At 40.3% G+C, this 23,362-nt stretch overlaps 2 protein-coding genes across 2 annotated transcripts in view; one reads left to right on the top strand and one right to left on the bottom strand.

The window, feature by feature from the left end:
• Positions 1 to 23,362, bottom strand: part of LOC308403159 (N-acetyltransferase 8-like) — a 561,295-nt gene that overhangs the window by 37,749 nt on the left and 500,184 nt on the right. The gene's annotated exons all lie outside the window — the stretch shown is intronic.
• slc12a5a (solute carrier family 12 member 5a) overlaps positions 1,789 to 23,362 on the top strand; it is a 202,352-nt gene continuing 180,778 nt past the window's right edge. The window contains exon 1 of the mRNA XM_080890761.1: positions 1,789 to 2,118. Coding sequence (XP_080746887.1) covers positions 1,953 to 2,118 — 166 coding nt within the window. The 5' untranslated portion in view covers positions 1,789 to 1,952. The remainder of the gene's footprint in view (positions 2,119 to 23,362) is intronic.

Raw genomic sequence — 23,362 nt, 5'->3', positions numbered from 1 at the left:
CCCACACACTGGAAATTGCAGCGAACTTATCAGTCTTTGCTTGATCACTGCGGGGGGACCTGTCATCAAAGCGTAGGTGTTGCATGATGTCTTGGAAGCGGTTTCGCAGCATAGTTCGAATGATCTGTGGGTTTCCCAGGTTTGCTGACCAGCAGTCATGTAGTGATGGAACCCTAGTAACCGTTCAAGGCGTTGAACAAGATGACAATTGCATCCACCTCAACACAAAAGGAAGTTCACAGCTTTTAGCAGCTCCCCACCCCCACACACAAACAAAGAGGCAGATGGCAGTTAGAAATCAGCAATCATTCACACATCCCCACTCCCCCACTTCTCAGGTAACGACCTAATTTACATATGAATTGATGCTAAAAGACTAGCCAATTTAGCTTCCACTTGGCTGACAGAGGGTTAGAAAAGCCTGGGACTTCCAGTGTTTTAAGGATGGGTAATGACACTTGCCTGTTCTCCTTCTTTGTCGCTTCTGCAAGACGTAAAGTTTATGACTCAGGCTTTTCGAAGACAACTCGTATGCCATTTGGTAGCAAAAGAGAAAAAAGAAAAAAAAAAGGAAGAGGATGTAAAAATTTTGGGGGAGGGTGTTCCAAACAAAACCAAAAACTAAAAAAACATCTCCAGTTGGAGACACGTTTACAATTTCCTGATATTACATCTAAAACAATTATAAACTGTGACGGTCACAAAACAGTCCACGTCCTGCTTACTTACCTTAACCTTTCATTGCCAAATGGTGGCACGATACAAACCAGTTTTATGGTATCCACCAACACTTTACAACAACGCAATAGATTAACAAAGCAGAACGAATGTATGGCGAATAATACATTAGATTACAACATAAAATAATACATTTGGGGAAAAATACAAATTAAAGATCAAATGATAAAAATACTTAAATATGACCCAATTTGAGGGCAGAGCTTTGAGATCCGTTAAGGAGAAATCAGCGTATGGCTGTAGACCATAAGAGGAAAATGAATGGGATGACTGTTTGTCTTGTTCCTTGCTTTCTTGGTTTTCTGAAACTAAAGTAGATCTGACGTGAATTTTACTTTCGTGTCAGAACTGAATTTTTATGTTTATTTTCTTTTGTTCCATTCTGTGTCAAGATCATCCTCCAGGTCTGGTCTGTGGGAAGACTAATAGTTCAGTTTTGCAGATATGTCAATGCTTTTACAGCATTGCCGGTGTGTTTGGGATGATGCGTCCTGGTGCAAAATAAAGCGAGAAGTCAAAATTTTGCCTTCTTTATCATGTGTTTTCAATAACAGCAAGACTAATGGCTTTATCATACATTGCTCAAAATATCTCTCTCTCATTAAGTTCTTTTATACCAAACAGGTGCAAATGATCCTCTTTAAAAAAATCCTAGTAGTGCTGGAAATGTATTTTTGATGTATCTTTTCTAATTTCCTTTTTATTAATGCGGTATGACGATTATTGAGGAAAGATCCCCTCAGCTTTACAGCACATTACCACAGCTGGGTCAGAGACTGATTTTTGGTTGCCCAGCAACGGCCAATTTAGAGCCACAAAGAGCTGCTTAGTGTTAGATATAGGAAAAATTATAATAAAATGAGGAGAAATAAAAAATACCAGCTCATTAAAAAAATCATAATCATCATGTTTCGTGCATTACTATGTGTGTTTACGTTTGCTGTTTTTATTAAAATAAATATTCGGCTTTAGGACCCAGGTGCGCAGCAGCGGCAGACACCGGTTGATGAGATGGTCCACTCGGTATTACACATCTAATGGACCAACAAAGAGCGGCTGCTCGTCCAGCACTGAGTAGTAGGAGGTAAACTCCATAGACTGTAACTGTGGACTACTATAATCAGACAGGTGAGGGCATTTTGACCGTCTTTATCCGTCCGCGTCACCCCGCACCGTGACAAGAAGACCCGACTGTTGTCTCACCGGCGACAACCATGAGCCAGAGGTTCACAGTCTCCAAGAGCGACGGCGACCGGCGCCCCTCCGACATGCAGGGGGAGGTGAACCAGCTGTTTGAGGGAGACGAGCCCCCGACCACCAGCAGCAGCAGCGCGGAGGGACAGGCTGCAGCTGGTACTGAAACGGTGCTGGTGCTGAAAGGTAAGGAGATCCTCCAGCCGGCTTCTTCACCCTGTTTGTTAGCTGTGCGCTATATGCTAGCAACCCTAATGCTTGACTGCTGCTCGGTGACACCACATTGTCTCTGTGTGACTTGAATTCCTAATAACCCTCGGGGCACCGTCTGGTCAGTAACAGAGGCGCGTACAGCAAATCCTGCAGTTGTCCTTTTTCTTCAGCAATTGTGATGTTACAGGTGCATGCATTGTTCAAAAATATTGGAAGATGCATGCAGTGTGAGACAGAAAACAAAGCATTTGGGGACTTAATTATCATATGGCCTGTTAAATTTTGTATGTCTCAGGCATTTTCCTTCCCCTCCCACAGCATTTAACTGCACTACAAGTAATCTAGTACCTTCTCAGTTCAGGATGTAGGGTATGTGCTGGTGCATTTTATAGTATTTATCTCTAGATCTATATATTTTTTTTATTTGTTAGGCTTTACAGTATGTGAGCAGAAAAGACTAATTGCACCCTGTCTTGAAGGGAGTATCAATGTCAAGTAATATACAGTTTCTGTGGTAAGGCTTAAATTCAATGGAGAACTAATAATTGTTCTTTCCTTTTTTATTGAGTTGTTCCCAAGGTTAGGGATAATTTAGCTGGTAAAACCCAGGACATTATAATTAATAAGGAGCATTAAACCTTCTCTTTTACTATTTTCACTTTCTAGAATAGTTTTTTTTTTCAGTTTCATCAATCTGTGCCAAAGTGGTTTTCTGTCACCAGTTTGCCCATATGAAAGAATCAACGTCCCCTCAGTCCTTGCGTGAATCAAACACAGCAATGCGGAACAAATGGAAATCCCCATTTGTCCAGGAATGGAGGCCTTTACCATTAACTATGATTAGAATGACAAAAAGTACAGTGATTCATGTCCATTCAAGTGCAAATGGAGATTTATCTGCAAATGGATCAATACATTTCATACTCTGTAAGGCTGCTGCATTAATGACATTTCATGTTAATTGGCCAGGCTCCCCAGACTCCCTTTAAATGGCTTTATTGGAGCTCTAGATTAGCTTCCACTTTATTCAAAGAACTGTAGCCTTAGTTTGGTATTCAGCCTGATTCTTTTTGCAGAGCTGCAAGCAGCAGTGTGGAAACACCATTTAGAATAAAGAGTTAATTATTAAATATTTTTTGTCATAGTACATTATAATTCAGGGTGTTTTTTTATTTATTTATATCTGTACTCTCAGTTCTGGCACTTGTTGGTTAACTATATCACTACCTGAGTAACTACCTTTTTTAGTTCATATATTAGCTTTGATCCTGGACATTTTTGTCTTTATATCACTTCTGGTGTGCTAAGGTTCAGTAGCATTCACATGTTTATACAGTGAAACCAGCTGCCTCCTTAATTGGGAATAAATGATTTTCACTACCAGTCCAGTTTTTCCCATTATTGCTACAAGTGGCTCAGAACTGGCCACTTACTCCTGTGTGTGTGCCCCAGTATGTGACAGTCATTTCACTTGACAGACAGACTGGTCAGTAGGAATGTATCTCACAGTCTACTTCCTTTAGAGACAAGGATCACTTTATTTAAGGACTCTCCCTAATGATACACCTTGCTCATACTGGTATCTCTGCATCCATTTTGCTGGTTGCCATGGTGATGCAGTACATTTTCGCTAGAGTTGGCTTAGAAATGGTCTCACAGTAAAATGTTTTCTGTCTTATCAGGTACCGTTATGAAATCAATCTGTTCATGTTTGTACCCCTCGGAAAACAACTGTTGTAACATTGCTGAACCTGTGAGTAGGGCTGGGCTCTACAATATATTAACATTTAAGCTGTATTAATATATTTTTAAACTAGTGTTTGTAACGATTCTCTAAAGCCATGGTTCAGTTTGTGCCTTAATTTTCAGGCCACAGTTTTGGTTGTAGCATGTTCTTTGTTCCCAAAAATCTTCATTTCTATTAACTCTCAGAGTCAAAACAGCAAGAAAGATTGCTGCTGACTAGGGCTGGGCCATATCATACCATTCATGGTAATACCGGTATAATGTTGGGCAACAATAAGAAAATGAAATATCGCGATAGACTATGGGTAAAATGCGCATGTGCAGTGCCTTTGTTTTCATACGCACATGGCGGAAAAAGCATGGTGCTGACGGAGAATGAGAAGGGCAAACGCGGATCGTTGAATGAAACGGATGAACCAGAATTGGTTTTTAAAAATGCTGCAACTTCAGTGGTGTGGAACTGGTTTAACTTTCATCCATCAGATACACAACAAAGCACTATTTTTGCTAGAGCATGCTAGCGGGCCGTTGTTATTACCGTGTTTTTTGGAAAATACGGCACACTTAAAATCAATCCTTTGATTTGTTTGAAAATCAACAGTGCCCCTTATAATCCCGTGTGCCTTATGTACGAATTCTGGTTGTGTTTACTGACACAGTGTTTACTGATGTTTTAGTACGACTTTGCTAAGCTACAAACCCGCACCGCTTGATGGATTGCCGTAGCATTACGGCTATTGTAGGCAGGAGCCTCGCGGAGTGATACGTACTGTGCTTCAACATAATATTACCGTATTGTGTGTGTATAACTTCTTTTTAAGTTTTGTGGATATTATACATGGTTATGCTGAGGATATGTTGGCCAATTTCCACTGGAAATGCTTTTTGGTTAAACTGTCAGCAAGGAATTTGCATTTGCACGGTAAAATTTTTATATTACTTTAATGCACATAAAAACATCTGCTTGTTTAAGTGAAAATACATTGATGGGGGTTTTTTTGTACTAATAAAGTTGTGGAGTTATAAAGTATTTTGTCTAGTGTCAATTATATCGTCAGTTATACCGTTATCGCAAATTTTCAAATGTATATCATGATAAATATTTTTGGTCATATCGCCCTGCTCTACTGCTGACACCTCTCACCCTGGTGATATACTGGTAGCAGGCTGTGGGTCATCAGGGCCAATGCCTCACATTGCAAGAGCAGTTTCTTTCTGTCAGCAGTTCGACTACTTAACAAAGCCTAGTACTTCAACCCTGACTCCTTATAATGAATGTGCTACGTTAGCACACGTACTTACTCACCTACGCTATAAAAACATTGCACGTTGGACTCATTGCAGTTGAGTGCTTTGCACATGATGTTCACACTTAGATTTCACACGTCCCCCTTCTCTGTAAGTATTTTATATTTTCTTTTTTTGTGTTATTGTATTGTATGGTACTAAGACTCCTTGTTTGTGTAAGTAGTTGGCAACAAATGAGATTTTGATTCTGATTACACTATTCTGACGTATATCCACTTCAGTTTTGATGTGAATTTTCTTTCAACATTATTGAATCTACAAGAGTAGTACATTTTAACCTGATACTAACCACCTCCTGCACATGTCTAATTAACATACTAAATACCATCTTTAATTTCTCAACCTCCACTGCTCTTTTACAGCAGTGCAAAAGAGAAGCAAAATGAGAAGAAATTATTGTCAAAAGAGACCATGGGTGGTTGGATCACAGTGTCTGTTTCATAGGACTAGGATGAGATGGTACCCCTTTTAAACAATACATTTTAATATCTGCATTACATAAAGTATTTCTTTCATTAAGCTGTGCCAGTACTTTTCTCTCTCACTTCAATCTTATACACGTGACACTCCACCTTTGCTGTCCTTTTGTCTACACACTGTACAAGGTATACATTCAGCATTACAGCTGATTCGAGTTCATCTATTTGGTGAAAACACAATAGGAATTTGCCATCATCAAAGTCACCTGACTTTCTTCACAAAAACAGTCATTTTACCTCGTGGAATGCTATTTGTTGGTCTAACTTTGGCTTTTTGAGATGTTAATTTGAATTGAAACTAAACTATTGGAACATCAGAGACACGCATACACACAACAGCTAACCAATTTAGGTAGCTACTGACACACACAAAATGGACCCACAACATGAGACTGGTGATTTTTGTGTTGGGAATTCAAGCCATGTTACAGAACTTTTGCCCCCCTACTAAAATTATTTTTTACTGCTGAGCCCATTCTCAATATTTCTTAGTTCGTATTTTGTAAGTACTCCAACCGCACTCATTGTGGATGAATACCAGTACAAGTCAGCTTCAAATAAACCCTGCTACTGGAAAGTCTACAGCTATTGTGGTGGTGGATATCCAGTACATACAGTCTTCACATAGTTTTCCCAATATCTGACAAATTGAGCAAATAAACAGCTACGGTATGTCTTTATTTGCATCTATTAAGCATGGTGTACCACAGGGGTAGGTTTGTGGTCTCTCTCATGATATATAGATGTATAGATATACCATCTACCCATGAGATGCTCTGATCCTGGCATGTTGAGATCTCTCTTTGTGATATTTTTGTCATTGTTGGTTTTTAAGGTTTTAAGGTCCATTGTGTGACCTCTTAGCATTGTACTCTCTGGAGCAATGCTTTCTTGGGCAGATGTTTGCATGTTTTTTGGGACCTTGCTTAAAATTAAAGGGCTCAGTATCTGTACATTGAGCATTCTGAAGCTTTGAAGTGATCTCGTAGAGAAAACCAGGCCAGCTTAGTGTTTTAAATATAATTTTAATGGGAGAACACTCCCTTTAGTAGAGTTTCAATTTCTTTCTTTCTGCCTCCATAATTTTATTTTAGGACTCTATTAAAGTACTATTATGTTACACAGTTCAAAATAATATTTATCTTTGTTTGGCTTGGTGCAGCCCCTAAGGTCATACTCTGTCTGGAACAACTTTGAAAAGTTTCCTCTAAATAACTAAAATAGTTTAAAAAAAAATTATTTTGTTTTACTTATATACCATGACTGGGAATTTTTTCTACTTCAGATGTAACTTGACCATAAATTCTTAGAAGGGCTTCATTTATTATCCATTAATCTGTTTTCTTTGTGAATTATTTTGACAATATTTCATTCAGTTTTCATGTTACCTTGAAAAATGCCTAAATTGATTTTTTTTTTTATATGACAATTTGTGCTGATTTCTTTCTTTCTTTGTATCTTATTGATGAATAGGCTAACTGTTGACACTATTGTGCATCCCATATTGACCATGTGAGTTTGTATCATATTTGCTGGCGCTGGAAGATCATGACAGTTTGTCCGTGAGTGTAAGGGATAGTTTAGCTGAAACAGAGGGAGTACATATAATTATTTCAAGGGAAATGCAAAAAATAATTAAATGGGTTTTGCATAGGCCTGCAGGTTTGAATCTGTCAATGTAATTATGCCTTTGTTGGCATTCTCTTGCTATGTTATAATTCTACCATCTACTACAACTTCTTTGGACTTACTGTTATTTTTAACTGGTGACCAAAGCAGTATCTGAATTCTTCCCCCTTGGCCTGCACTCATGGTCCTGTTTCTGTTGATCCAGAGGGAGATTTGAGCTCGGTCGTCTCAGCCAGTCAGTTTGGCCGCAGAAGGAAGGACAGTTTGCATCTGGCTGCCAAGTGCCCTCTCTATCCTTGACCTTGCCGCCCTGTGAAGAGATATATCTTCGTTAAAGCTGTTTGGTTCAGTGGAATGGGCTGCAGATAGGTTCAAGATATGCTGGGGTTTTCACAGTAGATGGTAAAGCAAAGCGACCTTGAAGTTCAGAGTCTGGCCAAGCAGAAAGCCCAAATTTATTGATAAGATTTTTGAAATCACACTTGCACATAATATAATCTGCAGTATTGCTTGCAGTTCAGAAAAAAATGGCTTCTTGAGCTACCTGTAATGCGTGATAGTAGACATAATTAGCATTTAAATTACAAATCATACAAATTAAAAGCAATTTTATTATCCTATTCCAATATACCTGACTGCAAAGTCAACTTTCCTTCAATGCAAAATATTATTTTTATAATAAAAGAAATCAGTGAACTTTTTGACATTTTTCCCAAGCTGCAACAAGTTACAGGATCTTCTCTCACTGAAACATCCAAAAAAAAGTGCTCTGCTGCTGGAAAGAGGTACAAATACTTGACTGAAAATGACTTGATTTATTTTACCAAACAAAAAGCAGGTTCAATATATTTATATGCTAGAAAGAAAATGTAAGGTGCTTGAATCATTTTCCAATATGATTATAAATTCAGCAGATAACAGGACGTCACCCATTTTCTTTTTTCAGTTTTTAATCATAACTGCTTTGATCTTTTGACTCTTCCCAGCAAAGGACCAAATTATAAGCCAGTCTCATGTCTTTAGTGTTGTGGTGCATAAGGCTGACTTGGCAGGGGTTTAATGTGTGTCATGGTGTTCTGTTTCTCTCTAAGCAAATGCAGTCCAGAAGTAATGACACACTATGAGAGCATGATCAACACAGCAGGCAAACAATCTGCTGGCTCTGAGCTGTGCTAACTTGAACTTTAGTCTTTGTTAGCTTCTTTACAACGTCCATGTTCAGCTGTTTGAAGGTAAATGTGATCAGATGGTCATCAGATCATAGTGTAACACAGGTAGACTTTTTTTTTGCACTAGCTGGCATGACATGACCTAAAACCTCCAATGGAAATAACCGGTATCACAACGGTGATTATCACTGCTTGCTAAGGCTCTATGTATATTCACCTAAAAAGAGGCGTTTCATGCATCATATGATTCTTCCACCACACACAATTTATCATATGTTGATGATGATAAAGATAAAATGGTTGTACATAAAAAAATCTAACCATAAACTGCAGCACTGTTGCAGATAAGATGAGAAAATCATTACGCTTGTAATTTAGTGCAGAGAGTGAAGTACAGGGGCCAATCAAAATAAAACAAGAAGTAGCACACACTGAGACTCAGACTAGGACATGTGAATGTGAGACTGGGAGTGGGACTAAATAGACATGGAGACATGAGAGACAAAGGCAAGAAACACAGAAGATTACAGGAACAGGAAGGGACTAACACAGGGACCGGACTTCGGACGTACTACGTACAAGACAGGGAACACAGGCTGCCACGGAAACAGAGAGACCATACATAAACTGGGACATGACTGGAGAGACTGGAGGTAAACAAATATGAGGACACAGAGATCAGACAGAGACACACTGGACATGAAGGGAAACAAACAGAAGTAAACCAAAAATCAAAAACTATAAATAACAAGCTCTAAAGGCACTAGAAAATAAATATTCAGGAACCAACTAACAAGAACCAAAACTGAAAATACTCTATCAGTGACCCAGGACTATGACAAGTTTAGCTTGTGAGTGTATGCACATTGTTTGCCTGCGCTGCTGTGTCTTGGACCAGCTTCTAATTTGTCACACCAGTAGGCTACTGGTTAGGGCCAGTGACACTGGAAATTACCTGATTCTGGTCATCCATCCATCCATCCATCCATCTTCATCCGCTTTATCCGGGGCTGGGTCGCGGGGGCAGCAGCCTAAGCAAAGAGGCCCAGACCTCCCTCTCCCCAGCCACCTCCTCCAGCTTATCCGGGGGAATACCAAGGCGTTCCCAGGCCAGCCGAGAGATATAATCTCTCCAGCGTGTCCTGGGTCTGCCCCGGGGCCTCCTCCCGGTGGGACATGCCTGGAACACCTCACCCAGGAGGCGCCCAGGGGGCATCCTTGTCAGATGCCCGAACCACCTCAGCTGGCTCCTTTCGATGTGGAGCAGCAGCTGCTCTACTCTGAGCCCCTCCCAGATGGCTGAACTTCTCACCCTATCTCTAAGGGAGAGGCCAGCCACCCTTCGGAGGAAGCTCATTTCTGCCGCTTGTATCCGCGATCTCGTTCTTTCGGTCACTACCCACAGCTCGTGGCCATAGGTGAGGGTAGGGACGTAGATCGACCGGTAAATTGAGAGCTTCGCTTTTACACTCAGCTCCCTCTTCACCACGACGGACCGGAGCAGCATCCGCATTACTGCAGCTGCAGCCCCAATCCGTCTGTCGATCTCCGGCTCCCTTCTCCCATCACTCGCGAACAAGACCCTGAGATACTTGAACTCCTCCACTTGGGGCAGGAACTCATCCCCGACCCGGAGTGGGCACTCCACCCTTTTCCGGCTGAGAACCATGGCCTCAGATTTGGAGGTGCTGATCCTCATTCCTGCTGCTTCACACTCGGCTGCGAACCGTTCCAGTGCGAGCTGGAGGCCCCCACCCGATGAAGCCAACAGAACCACATCATCTGCAAAAATCAGAGATGAGATTCTGAGGCCACCAAAGCGAAAGCCCTCCGCCACTTGGCTGCGCCTAGAAATCCTGTCCATAAAAATTATGAACAGAACCGGAGACAAAGGGCAGCCCTGGCAGAGCCCATCACCCACCGGGAACGAGTCCGACTTATTGCCGGCAATGCGAACCAAGCTCTTGCAACGGTTGTATAGGGATCGAATGGCCCGTAGCAATGGGCCAGACACCCCATATTCCCGCAACACCTCCCACAGGACACCCCGAGGGACACGGTCGAATGCCTTCTCCAAGTCCACAAAACACATGTAGACTGGTTGGGCAAACTCCCATGCACCCTCAAGTATCCTGGAGAGGATAAAGAGCTGGTCCAGTGTTCCGCGACCAGGACGAAAACCGCATTGTTCCTCCCGTATCCGAGGTTCGACTAACGGACGAACTCTCCTTTCCAGCACCCTGGCATAGACTTTCCCAGGGAGGCTGAGGAGTGTGATTCCCCCTGTAGTTGGAACACACCCTCCGGTCCCCCTTCTTAAAGATGGGGACCACCACCCTGGTCACTGGTTGGTCAATCAATGCATCTGTAATTTAAATGTAAATTAGATCAAATGATTTAAAGTTGCTTTCATAATTAAACTGGCCAAACACTGGCTCACTGAAGATAACTAATACAAGATAGATATCTTCAGTTAGCCTATTAAACTGGTCAAACATTAAATAGAAGATAACTAATACAATAACTGTAAATATCACATGTCACTTTTCTATAAATTTGATTAAACATTCACTTAATAAGGTGGGGTATGGCAGTCCTGGTGGATTTGGAAATCCCTGTTGTGATTGGCTTAGATTTGCAGAAATGATCTGCAAAAATTAACAGTTGTCATTTTAATAATAAGTCACAATATGAGCATTTTTTTTTAAATTTTATTACTTGTCTTCTGATAGCACTGCGTAGTGGAGGTTTGACTTGCCTTGTTGTTGTGGCTTCTTGTTACTCAGTTAATCCCTTCAATGTTTCAAACTTATCTGTGTCGAAAGACACTGGCAACTTTCTCTTGTATTGACTACTGCTTCACTTGTACTGTTTGAAATGCTCTGTTCCTGTTATTTGGTCTGACGTCAGGTAGTGTACAGAAGGGTAATCAAAGCTTGTTTTGCTTATAAAGCAGCTGCTTGTGGTTGGAAACAGGGTTGATGAGATTTATGAGAGTGAAGCTGTGGACCGTAAATCCAAAACAAGTGGCTGAAAGACAGTAAGCACAGTGAGTGCTCATTATCTGTGGCGTTCTTACACCTTGCACAATCATTTGATTCATATTTAATCTGAAAATATTGAATACAGGAGCCTTGAGATCACAGTTAAAGCATAAATCCTTCTGCAAAATCAACGTAACTGCCTTGATTAAACAACATTAAAAAAATTCCCTTCCCCCTCGGGTGTGATTTCCATTTTGACCTCGGGACTTCCAGGACATACTCCGCACAGAAGCTCCTTTGTACTATACATACCTGGTTATGGCATTCTATGTATGACTGTGTGTGCATTTATATGTCTGTATATATGTAGAGAGAGATACTATGAGTGCCCGTAGTTATTCTGGATCGTCTCTTTATAAACCACAATCACTCACTCATGCACTCCTCACCCTTCACCACTGAGGTTTTCAGTCGAAACTGTTTGTGTGTTTATGTGCTCATCATCACGTTTTATTAATGCATTAACTAATGTAGCAGAAACACAGACATATGACGTTTATAACCGTAACTCAATTTGTCCTCGGTGTTTTGGTTCATGAGGCTGATTTGGCTGAGATTTAATCTGTATTGCGGTGTTCTGTTTCCCTCCAGGCAAATGCTGTCCAGAAGCAGTGACACAGTATAAGAGCACTGTGAACACCGCAGACAAATTCACAGAACAAAACCCAATAACCCCATGGCACAAACGGTGGTATTTTTCTTCTCCCTGATTTGATAGCCCATCACTGCACAAACCACTAGGGATCTTGCAGGTTAAAGGCTATTTATTGGTAAATCCCACCGCTGAACTGCACCGTCATCGTGTAATGTCTGGAAAAGTATGTATTATATGTATTTACATGGCATTATTACCCAGACACTGATGACAAAGCGCATGGCTGGCAGTATTCTATATTTGTTATTGATAACAATGCCAAGGCCAGCACAGGCCAAGTCTTTTGGTTTTGAAAAGAAGTCAAACTATAAAGAAATTGTAATCTTATTTAATAAAGCATGCAGTTAATTTAGTGGAATAGTATGATTTGGGGCGTTGCAACATTGTGATTGACAAGTCATTACAATGCAGTCAGATCCATCTCTTATTCATTTTGTCTGGCTCAAGAAAAATCTAGGTTGTGAAGGCCAGATTACCAAACTCAAGTTTTAAAAAAAAAAGATACCACAAAACAACAGGTCAAGTGCCTAGCATTGTTGTGTGTTTGTCATATGCAGAGCTTTGCAAATAGTTGTCTATATGTTGTGGCGTGGGGTGTGGAGTCATTAAAAACCCAACTTACCTAGGCTATTGGGAATGTTGCGATGTTTTGTTCTAATGCTTATTGGTTAAAAGGTAGGTCAAAGGGGGGAAAGCTAAAAAAATACAAAAAAAACATGAAAAGCTCAGATAGTGGTTTCAGTGGACAGTTTCATTTTGTTAAACCTTGGTTTCTGTTCCCCTCTTTGTATGTATTAATTTATTTTTTTAACAAGTGCCAAGACCAAAAACACCACAAGCTAGATTAGCACACAGATGAGTTGTTCCACATTTTCTTTGCACTGCTCAGTGACAATAAAAGCACATCTAGACAATGGCCTGCAAAGCTGTGCCTTGTCTCTGCATAGACCAACATACAACCATTCTCCAGAATTAATTCTGAACTTTTCCATGATATTCTTCAATAATGTTGTAATGTTCTTCTACAGTAATTAAATTATTTTGATGCGTTGGTTAATATGCTGCTTAGTGGCTACATAGTGTAAACCACTACACTATCTACACTACACAATCTACCACAGCTGATAGAATTTAGACTGTTGACTATGCAAAGGTGCCCTGGAATGTCCAGCACATAGTAACAGGATGTAAGATGTAAGATGCAAGCTGCGACAGCTTACACTTGGAAGCAAACCAAGTGGCTGGGATAGTGTACAGGAACATCTGTATGAACCAGAAGTCTTCCAGTCCCTGTGGGAGATTCAACAAAAGGTGGTTGAGAACAACAAGGCTAAGGTTCCGTGGGACTTTGAGTTCCAGACAGAGATAGTTTTGGTTGACAAAGAAGAGAAGACTGCAGTTGTGATAGATGAGGCAATCCCACCCAAGGAAAAGAGGAATATCAGAGAATAGAGACATACCAGGGGGCCAAGAAAGCACTGGACCAGATGTGAAAGTTAAAGTCCAAAGTGGTCGCAGTGATAATGGGAGCATTAGGAGCTGTAACCATGAACCTGGATAAGTGGCTCCACTAGATTCCAGGCACACATCAAGGGTCCCTGTCCAGAAGAGTGCAGTCCTAGTGAGTGCACCTCACACTCCTAGACCTCAGCTTGTGTTGTTGGGTCTCTACTCAAAATTAATAGAAGTATGAACGCAGAACAGCACCTTCAGATTATGATCCAGCATTTAGGACCTTCTTCAAAGCATCTGATTTACAAGTGCTTCATTTTTCAGCATGAGAAATACATTGTCAGTGAAGTAAAACATACCTGGACAACAAAACACACAGTGGAACGGAATTAGTCATGGATTGGCCTCTTCAGAGCCAGAGAAACTCTAAATGATTGAAATGGTGTGTTATCAACAAAGAGGGCTTTTAAAATCCTTAGCTGGGAGAGAATTCAGGCTGTGATGAAAAATAATAGTGGTCATACCAAATTACTTTCAAGCATCTTAGAATCGTACATACTCTCTTTTTGCCTTATTATCTGTTTCCACAATGATTTTTCACGTCCATAAATCGCTGCATCAGTTTCCCAGTTTCCTAGCAAATATAAGGGATGACTCAAGACTTGTGCACAGTACTACTAATATTAATATTCACTTAAATTTTACTGGACTCTGTACCTAACAGTGGTTGCCAGCAATTGTTCCTCCATTATAATGTACTGTTGGCTGACCAGACTGAGGATTGTTTGTGTGTTGATTCAGGCATGTCTACCTCTGTGCTGTAATGGCTCTTGTGTAAATATTAATAGGCAGCCTCTTTGATATAAAGGAACAGGCTGATGGTGAGCACCGATATTCAGTCACAAAGGCCTTTTGTAGATGACTGCTATTCTAGGATTAATATAGTGGGATGCCTGCTTCAGTCACTTCTGGGAAAAGGACAATGTGGCCACCTGATGAGGATTTTATGGAATATTTATTAAGGCTCAGAAATACTTGTGTAATCACAGCTTATCTTGAAAAGGAAGAACAGCTGACAGGAAAAACGTGGTACTTGAGTATTTCTACCAACACATTTGTTATCATAGCTTTCTGTTTCCACAAAAAGAGGTAGGATGTGAGATTTTCTTTCAGCATCAGAGAACTTTTGTTTTCACTGAAATTTAAAGATATAATAATAAGAATATAAAGTGTGTGTTAAAAATTATTTCAGTGTCAAATCAGTCTACCCATACAACAGTTGGTTTTCAGTTTCCATTGCATTGGATCAAGAACAATCCCCAGTAATACTGGGATAATATATAATATTTTATTTAACCCTGTTTTTTTTATGTGGACATGGAGAATGAGTCATGGGTGAAAAACGATATACTCAAAGATGTCTATAATTACAGGCTGTGTGATGAATAAAAATCACATTGTTTCATATGAATCAAAGCAGTTGTATTATTATTATGATAGTAGTAGTAGTAGCATATTTTACCATGGGCCAACTAGAAGGTTTTTCAAACTCTCCTAACCATGGCTCCACAGCTACCCATGTTATATTGATCGTGTGATGGTGCCTAATTTTTGCAATCTTTAGCATGTCCAGCCTGCCGCAGGTCAATGTACTAGTGGCTTAGTGTAACAAAGCAAATGCGAGTAAAGGTAGTTTAAAATTGCTCACGGAGACAAGTTGGAAAAGTATCCGGAGTTAACAGATTTGGCCCAAACCGCTGGTTTGGTGACAGTTCCAGTAAAGTTTATTCAAGGAAGATGGTTTGAGTTTGCAGTTGTAAAGCTGATATTTCTTTTTACCTCTCAGCCACAAAAGGCTAATGGCGGATTGTCATCATGGGCAGACAATGTAGACATCCGAGTTTGTGAAAGTGATAACTTGAGAACACAGCAACGTGGGCGTTTCAAACCAGTATCATATGTGTTTCTACTAACAATCTCAGATGAGTTTAAATCTCAGTAACGTCAACCCCAAGGTCAAGATCAGATGTTACATTTTCAGAAAATCTTGTGACTGCATCTACTAAAAATGTTAGTTGAGCTTGGATCTAAGTGACCTTGACCTCATGCTTAGATGTCAAATTTTCTGCATATAATAATAATAATAATAATAATAATAATAATAATAATAATAATAATAATAATAATGATGATGATGATGATGATGATAAATAAACATATATAATTAAAAAGAAAAGTACATAAAAAGTACAATTAGAAGTTCAATTAGAATCACTTGAGAATGCTAACTTGGGAACAAGGCGATGTAAGAAAGAAAAAGTTGATGTTTGCCATCTGTACAATTTTGAGGTGATAGTTTTAAATGATAAGAGTGCACAGCCATCATGGACGTATCCCTTTTATACCTCTAGTAACAAGTCATTTTATATTTGAAACCCTAACCTTAATAATTTGTCTTCTGTGGTGGTTTTGGGTCCTGAATACTAATAACTTTCTGTTTACTGTAATTCTAGTGTTTTGCATTTAGATTTTGATGTTAGTTTGAGTTTCTGTTCCTGATTTCCCTTGTTGTCCCTTCTTCTTGTGTCTTTTGGCTCTTTGTTTACCCATTTGTCTTTGAATTCTTGGACTTGGTTATCACTTTTACGTCACTTCTTCACTTTACTCACCACCAACTGTGTTAAAGTTCCTTAAGAATTATAAGTGACAAACAAATATATAGCATTACTTGACCTTTTTCAGCAGATGTATTGCTAATGCACCAAATGTTAACCTCAAAAAAGAGGCACATACCAAACCATACATTTTTGTATCATCTCTGTATCATCTCTATCATCTCTCTCATTCTGTCTGCATTATTAAGGACTTTACTTCATTGTGATACATTCCTTATGTAGCATAAACCTGTCAGTGTCTCCAGTAAACTAGAGTTTGCTTGAAAGGCAACACCCTGCACTCCTACTATTGAAACTTCTTGTTCCAAACAGGAAATGCTACCAACGCTGAGCTGGAACTTTGGTCTTCAAACTGCGCTTAGTCAGTGTAACATAAGACCAAGCTACTTCTACCTTAATATACAGTCTGTGGTTTAAATAAAGGACATAATTCTTGAATCATGTTTTGTCTAAATTTGAGAGGAGGTTTAAAAAAAAATCAGTCATTTGTAAGGGGTTTTAGTTGTAAACCATGTATGATCCTTATCTCCGGGTTTCCTGCACAAATGTATTAAAAAGAAGTATGTAGAATTTTGAAGATCTACCATGTCCAAGTTTTCATGGAAAATCTTTACCCTTTCACTTTAACTTTCTCTGTCTCTTTGCTCATCTGTCCTCGTACTTTAATGCTATTACATGGTAGAAATGTTCTCCCTCAGAGGAGCCATTGATTTCTAATCTAGCTTGGCATTAAGTGCCATAGCTTTTGCAACATCACTCATTCTATTATTTCTTTGTGTGTCAGAGCAGGAAGGATTAATATACTGAAGATCAATACACCTTATGCAGCATGACCTATGTAATGCCCTGATCCTATCTAATTTTCAATACAGCTCTGTAAATTGAATCAAATAATTACAAAGACTTTCCTCATGGGTGGCGCACTGTATGGTTAAAGAGAGAATTGTGGTGCCATGGACCAAACAGGAGAGGGCAGCCTATTAACTGGTTTAAAGATGAGCTCATAATATGTGCTGCTGAATGTATGTCTTGAAAAAAAAAAAGAAAAGAAATATTACTGTGTTGTTGATGTTTAGCTGTTTAAGGGTTTCGAGTTCTAGGTGCTTTTTCATGCTTGTATAGAACATTTAACAGTAAATCTGATCGAGAATTGTTGAGCTTATGCAATTAATTTCTCTGCAGTAACCCAGATGTGCTTTTCTTGACTAAGTCAGCAGGGGGCAGTTGTGTGTTTTCTTTTAATCAAGACTGCCAGCATCTATGCGTGTTCCCTTTAGTTTGACTGATGGTGTAGAAAAGCCTCCAATGAGAGAGATCAGGATGCCAGGGAATTACACAACGGTCTGTGTCGTGTGTATGATGAAAGAGGCTTGTTAAGCATAACAGCAAGTGAGGAGAAGGTGTGTGTGTGTGTGTGTGTGTGTGTGTGCGTGTGTGTGTGTGTGTGTGTGTGTGTGTGTGTGTGTGTGTGTGTGTGTGAATGCTTTGGTGTGTATGTGAAGAAGAAGAAAGATGCAGAGAGAAAAGAACAGTGAGAGGGGGTGTAAACGTTCCTTAGCCCAGAAATCCTTATGCTGTTATGTAACTGTCTGCACATAGGGGAGGTGGGGAATTAGGACCGATTGATAGAAAGTGACAAATTCTCCCTCACATGTAGGCAAGCTGCAGGGCAGACCTCGGTGACACTAACACAGGAAAAACAGGGGGAGGAGAGGAAACAACTGCAGGGAGAGGTAGAGCATCCTCCTATACACACAAATAATGGCACATCATCACAGACTCAGTCACTTGGCTTCGTTCTGTGGCACAACAGCTCCTCTGCAGTCTGTTAGACATGAGATTTTGTATTCAGTGACCAACATAACACAGACTGAACGAGACTGGCGCACTTTTTAAAAGCTCTTATGTAGTTTTGATCTTTTATGTGGTAAGAATGTTGAATAAATATTAACTTTAAAGTGGTATTTATGATTTATTGTAGTGTTTACCAGGGATGAGACAATAAAACTAAATCAGTATATTTATTGGTTTCATTTTTGTTTTTTTGTCAGCACCCCGACAACCTCTTCTTATTAGTACATTAGTGGTTTGGTTTAAGACGAAGCAAGCTACTTTTTATTTGTAAAGATATAGATGATTTGTTTTATTTAATTTTTTTTTAAAGTTATAATAGGGTCTTTATGTTTTTCACTGTTTTTCTCACCAAAAGATGAAATGAGGTGAGATATTCCTATGTGTCACCTGTTTCTGACTGAAAAGAGCAACATAGACAATCTCCAGGCAGTTGAATGGGGATGGTGCTTTTCTTTTACCTCCCAGTGACATGTCTCTGTTGTGCATGTGATTTCTTTCCATTGCACTTGTCACTGTCAGCATCTCACAATGTTTCAGTTAGTTTCATCATTCTGAATTTATTTTTTAGTCCTGTGGGATGAGTCCTCAACAGAGCACCATGAGGATCTGTGAGGTGCCAAGTCTCTCAGCACTCCTCTCTTTAAATCTAACAGCTGAACCCAGGGAGGACCATTCACAGGACACTTTTTGTGTTGCAAAGTTTGCCATAATTTCTCCACACTAAAAATATATGCGACTTTTGGAGATAGTAAATGGAGCAATGGGGACCGGATTATTTTTATTAGGTCACTATGATAATTTATCCGACGTAGTTTGCTAAAATAAACGACTGCTGCCAGGATGTGAGAACTAAACATACTGTAGTTGCAGGGCTAATGTGTTATTTTGGTCTGATTTGGAGAACAGTACAGACTCAATCTACTGAGGCAGTGGAGGCAGAGAGCAGAGGGCCAGAGATACAGGTCATGGATCCCCATGGGGCTGGGCTGGTATTCAGGAATTATACTAGGCCTTCCGGTCCCTCAGGGCCGCTGCACACTGTTTGCTCACTGTGTTTCTGTCTCTCTCCAGCTGGAAAATTATTCGGGACTGGGAGCGGTGCCGAGGCATTGGTTTTGGTTTTGAAAAGGTGAACTGTAAGGGAAGATGTATGATGTAACAGTTGTGCCACTAGCTAAATGAATTTTAATTAGGTGCTCTAAATTTGAAATTTTGTGTTGTGAATGTTAATGTTTTTGCCTGTTTGGCTACGAGAATAGTCGCCATAGAGCTGCAGCAGGCAGGAGGAAGAATGATGCGTACACTTCACTGAAGCTGTTCCACAGCCCGGTTTCTTCCACAATCCAAAGGTTCTGTCAGCTCGTTGCACCCGGTTGGGGGTACACACTCTCCATCACCATTACCATGCATGCCACTGCTGTGGTGCAATGTCAAGAGGGTGACTGCAGAGTATGCCTGAGCCAAATACCATTACAAATCCTTATACAGTTCATTTGAGTTTTGCAAATCAAATTAAAGATTGTTTGTTAACAGTGTTTAGAACATAATATAAGAGACACAGAGGTCTGTTTAAACTATTATCCCAGCCTACTGAAAAAGGTACTTTTGTATTCTTAGGCAGGCATGGTAAGCATCTTGCAGCACCTTATGTAATGAATAAAGCAAACGTTATTCCCTGGAAAGTGTGAAAGCTGAAACAAAAATGGTAAATGGCCTGTATTTGTATAGCGCTTTACTTAGTCCCTAAGGACCCCAAAGCGCTTTACATATCCAGTCATCCACCCATTGGTGATGGCAAGCTACAGTGTAGCCACAGCCACTCTGGGGCGCACTGACAGAGGCGAGGCTGCCGGATACTGGCGCCACTGGGCCCTCTGACCACCACCAGTAGACGACGGGTGAAGTGTCTTACCCAAGGACACAACAACCGAGACTGTCCAAGCCAGGGCTCGAACTGGCAACCTTCCGATTACAAGGCGAACTCCCAACTCTTGAGCCATGATCGCCCCAGCAAAAAAAAGGCAACCTTTATGTTCTACTATGTAGAATAAATACACAAATCATCAATATGATAACAGGTCATCACATTTACCTGGACTTTCAGTCTCTCCAACCCATAGAAGCTTTGATAATCTTGTGGTTTTACCACTTTGGCGAGTCGCTCATCCAGGAAGGGAAGAAAAACGGGAAAAGCCAAAAATCCCCAAAAAGTCCAAATAATACACAATTCCAAGAATGAGGAGAACAAGGCATGAGAAAACCAACTGTCAAAGTAAAAGTGGAAATGAAACAAAAATGCTAAAACACAAATATTTTGAGGGGAACGGGCAAAAGGACAAACAGACAAGGTACAATAGGGAGACTAAAGTAGTCTTTAAAGCAGAACTCAGCCACACTGAAAATTGATGTTAATACTTAACATCACCTGAATGACAATTAAGTAAAACAATAATCAGAATTCTGTGACTTACCAAAACTCAAAAATATAAATCCCTTGGACTATGATTATGCAATTTTGGGGCTTAAGAAAAGTTATAGTACAACGTTACTAGATTCAAGCTGTAAAGGTGAAATACTGTACGGAGCACCTGAACAGCAGATAGAACAGTGGACCATGACCAGTGTCAGGCCCATACCCAACACCCCAAAACTTTTACTCATGGAAATAAAAATATAAGTTAGTTACTTTATAAAATTGTGAGCAAACATTTCAACCATTTTAAGCAAGAATTCTACCAAATCTGTCCAGTTTTATATTTACTAGCTAGCAAACATCTTGCCTTCTGCCCTTGCTGATATTTGTGTGCATAAATTAGCACATTATCCTCACATAGATCAGTTTACCAATGTATGTCAACCACTTCTGTGCTGTTGTATGACTCCCATTTCATTGCACATATTGAAACAGAATAATCTAGTAATCACAGTGTTGTTTTGCACTACTTTGGTGGTAGCCAGTAACACATAAAGCTTACAGCTACTTATTTTCTGCAATCGCTATGGAACTGCACTGGTTGCCTTACAACTTCCTGTCATAGAGAGCGAGGTGGGCACAGAGAACTATCAGTGCTACAGTCCTGGGTAGAGGTATCATATCTTACAAAGTAAGTAACTACATTTTTAAATCAATAAAATCGGAATCATTTGTTTAAGTTATTGGATAGTTGAGCACTGAAGACAGACGGGAGAGAGGCGAGAAGACATGCAACAAAGACACATGGGTCAGATTTAAACCACCCACTGAGCTAAACCAGTGCTCCAAATAGCTGTCGTATGAATAATCAAACCCAAAATGATAATGAAAGTCCCATCCATACTGTTACAGTATTTGTTATATTTGTGGGAAGATCCTTATTGCCCTGCCTTCCATGATGTGCTTTTCTCTGAGTGTAATAGGTTTATTTAGATAACTGGCCTCCCTCAATTTTGGGCATTAGCCCCACAGTTGCTCTAAGAATGGATTGAGTCATGACAACTCATTAATCCTCTCTCTTTCTTCCCCTCCTTTAGCATTTGCTCTATTTCTCAGCTCTGTTTTCATGTCTCTGTGACCTTCGCTCTGTCTGCCTACCAAAAGCAGAGCGCTTTTGGAGTTGCCGTAGTGATGAGTGTTTTAGAAGAGCACACTTTCCGCAGTCATTTGTTTCCTCTCCATGTGCTTGTTGTCAGCCAGGTAAACTGTAGACATTACAGCTCTGCTGTGTGCGTGATCTATCTTTATCACAAGTCCACATGATGGCTAGTTAACGCCTGCTCTCAATCATTTTTAAGGAGGATTCTCACACATGCCTATTTTTCAGCAGCGTTTAAATCCTCTCTTTTCTACCCAATACCGCTCTCTTTCGTTCTCTCTCTCCTTACATTATGTTCATTCAGCTGGAGGACACTTTGCCCGTCTGGCCTGCTGAATGGATGGCAAAAATGACTAGTGTGTGAATGGATGTTTGGTTGGCTTGCTTTGTTAATGGTGTGTGGAGAAGGTGATAGGTTGGCTGTGCTGTTTGCATTTTGTGTGTTGAGTCAAAGGGTGTACAGATGTGTGTTGGTTGTAACAGCAGGGATCAGGACTGTCTTTGTGAATAACAAGGTGAAAGGAAAATTAAAATCCTGACATCATGGATTTTAGCCATTGCCACCGATCCCCACCTCCCACCCCAATTGTCATGAGTGTGAGGTAAAGCTAGATCGATGGCAAAAAGGCTTACTGGGAGTCTCTCTCTCTCCACCCCCCCTCACACTCACACACACGCTCAGTCACACTCCCAAGCCTGCTTGAGCTTTCTCCATTCATATGTGATACTTCTTGTTCTCTTTCTCCCTCTTTGAAAGGTCTCCCCCCCCCCCCCCCCCCCCCCACTGCCGTTACCCCGTCTCTGTATTTTTGACTCCCTCTTCTCTCTCTCTCTCTCTCTCTCTCTCTTTCTTTCTCTCTCTACCCACCCCCTCACTCTTACACTCTCTCTCCCCTTGGTTTTGGTGCATTGCAGTGGCTCCACCACCACTTTGGAAACACAACAGCCTTGGCAAACGAGGTCTCTCTTTCGTTCCCTCTTGCTCCCTCTCCCTCTCTCTCTCGCTCAGACATGCGCACGAACACACACATGTAGGCAGATGGCAAAGACGCATACTTTCTAATTTTTTCTTCATTTTAGCCCCAATTTTTCCATCTCTTTCAGTTTTTTACTCTCTCAAGGCTAATCCAGAGAGCAAGAGACAAAGCCTTGAGAATGAGCCGAACAGCAGCCTCAACTATTTCCATTTCAAAAAGCTGCATAAGACTTAAAAAATGGCAAAAACACAATCCTTTGCCCTCATTCGGGCTTGCATATTTCCATATGCACACACCACAGCCTTCAGAAGCTGTGTACTTCGCACATGGTTGCAAGGCAACCACCTTACCTATTTTCATGATGGATTGCACTCTAATTTCTGGGGAATAAAGACACTTCATAGATCTTGCGACGTCAGTTTATTCACTGTTTGTGTCATCTATCACACCTGTATAAAAAATATCGGGCATGACACAGCAGCGTGTGACTGGCATTGCGTCTAAACATTAACCCAGTTTATTTTAGTGCTCATTAGATATATTTGAACAGGAATTAATCTCTAGTATCATGGATGGATGTTCCAATCAGCTAACACATGAGTTTAATGTCAGTATAATATTTTCCTATTTTCAATTTTTTACAGATTTTTCACTGAC

This window comes from Rhamphochromis sp. 'chilingali' (assembly GCF_963969265.1).
Source record: "Rhamphochromis sp. 'chilingali' genome assembly, chromosome: 9".
NCBI classification, from domain to species: domain Eukaryota; kingdom Metazoa; phylum Chordata; class Actinopteri; order Cichliformes; family Cichlidae; genus Rhamphochromis; species Rhamphochromis sp. 'chilingali'.
The sequence above is the reverse complement of the archived record's forward strand: the minus strand, read 5'-3'. Positions and strand labels throughout refer to the sequence as shown.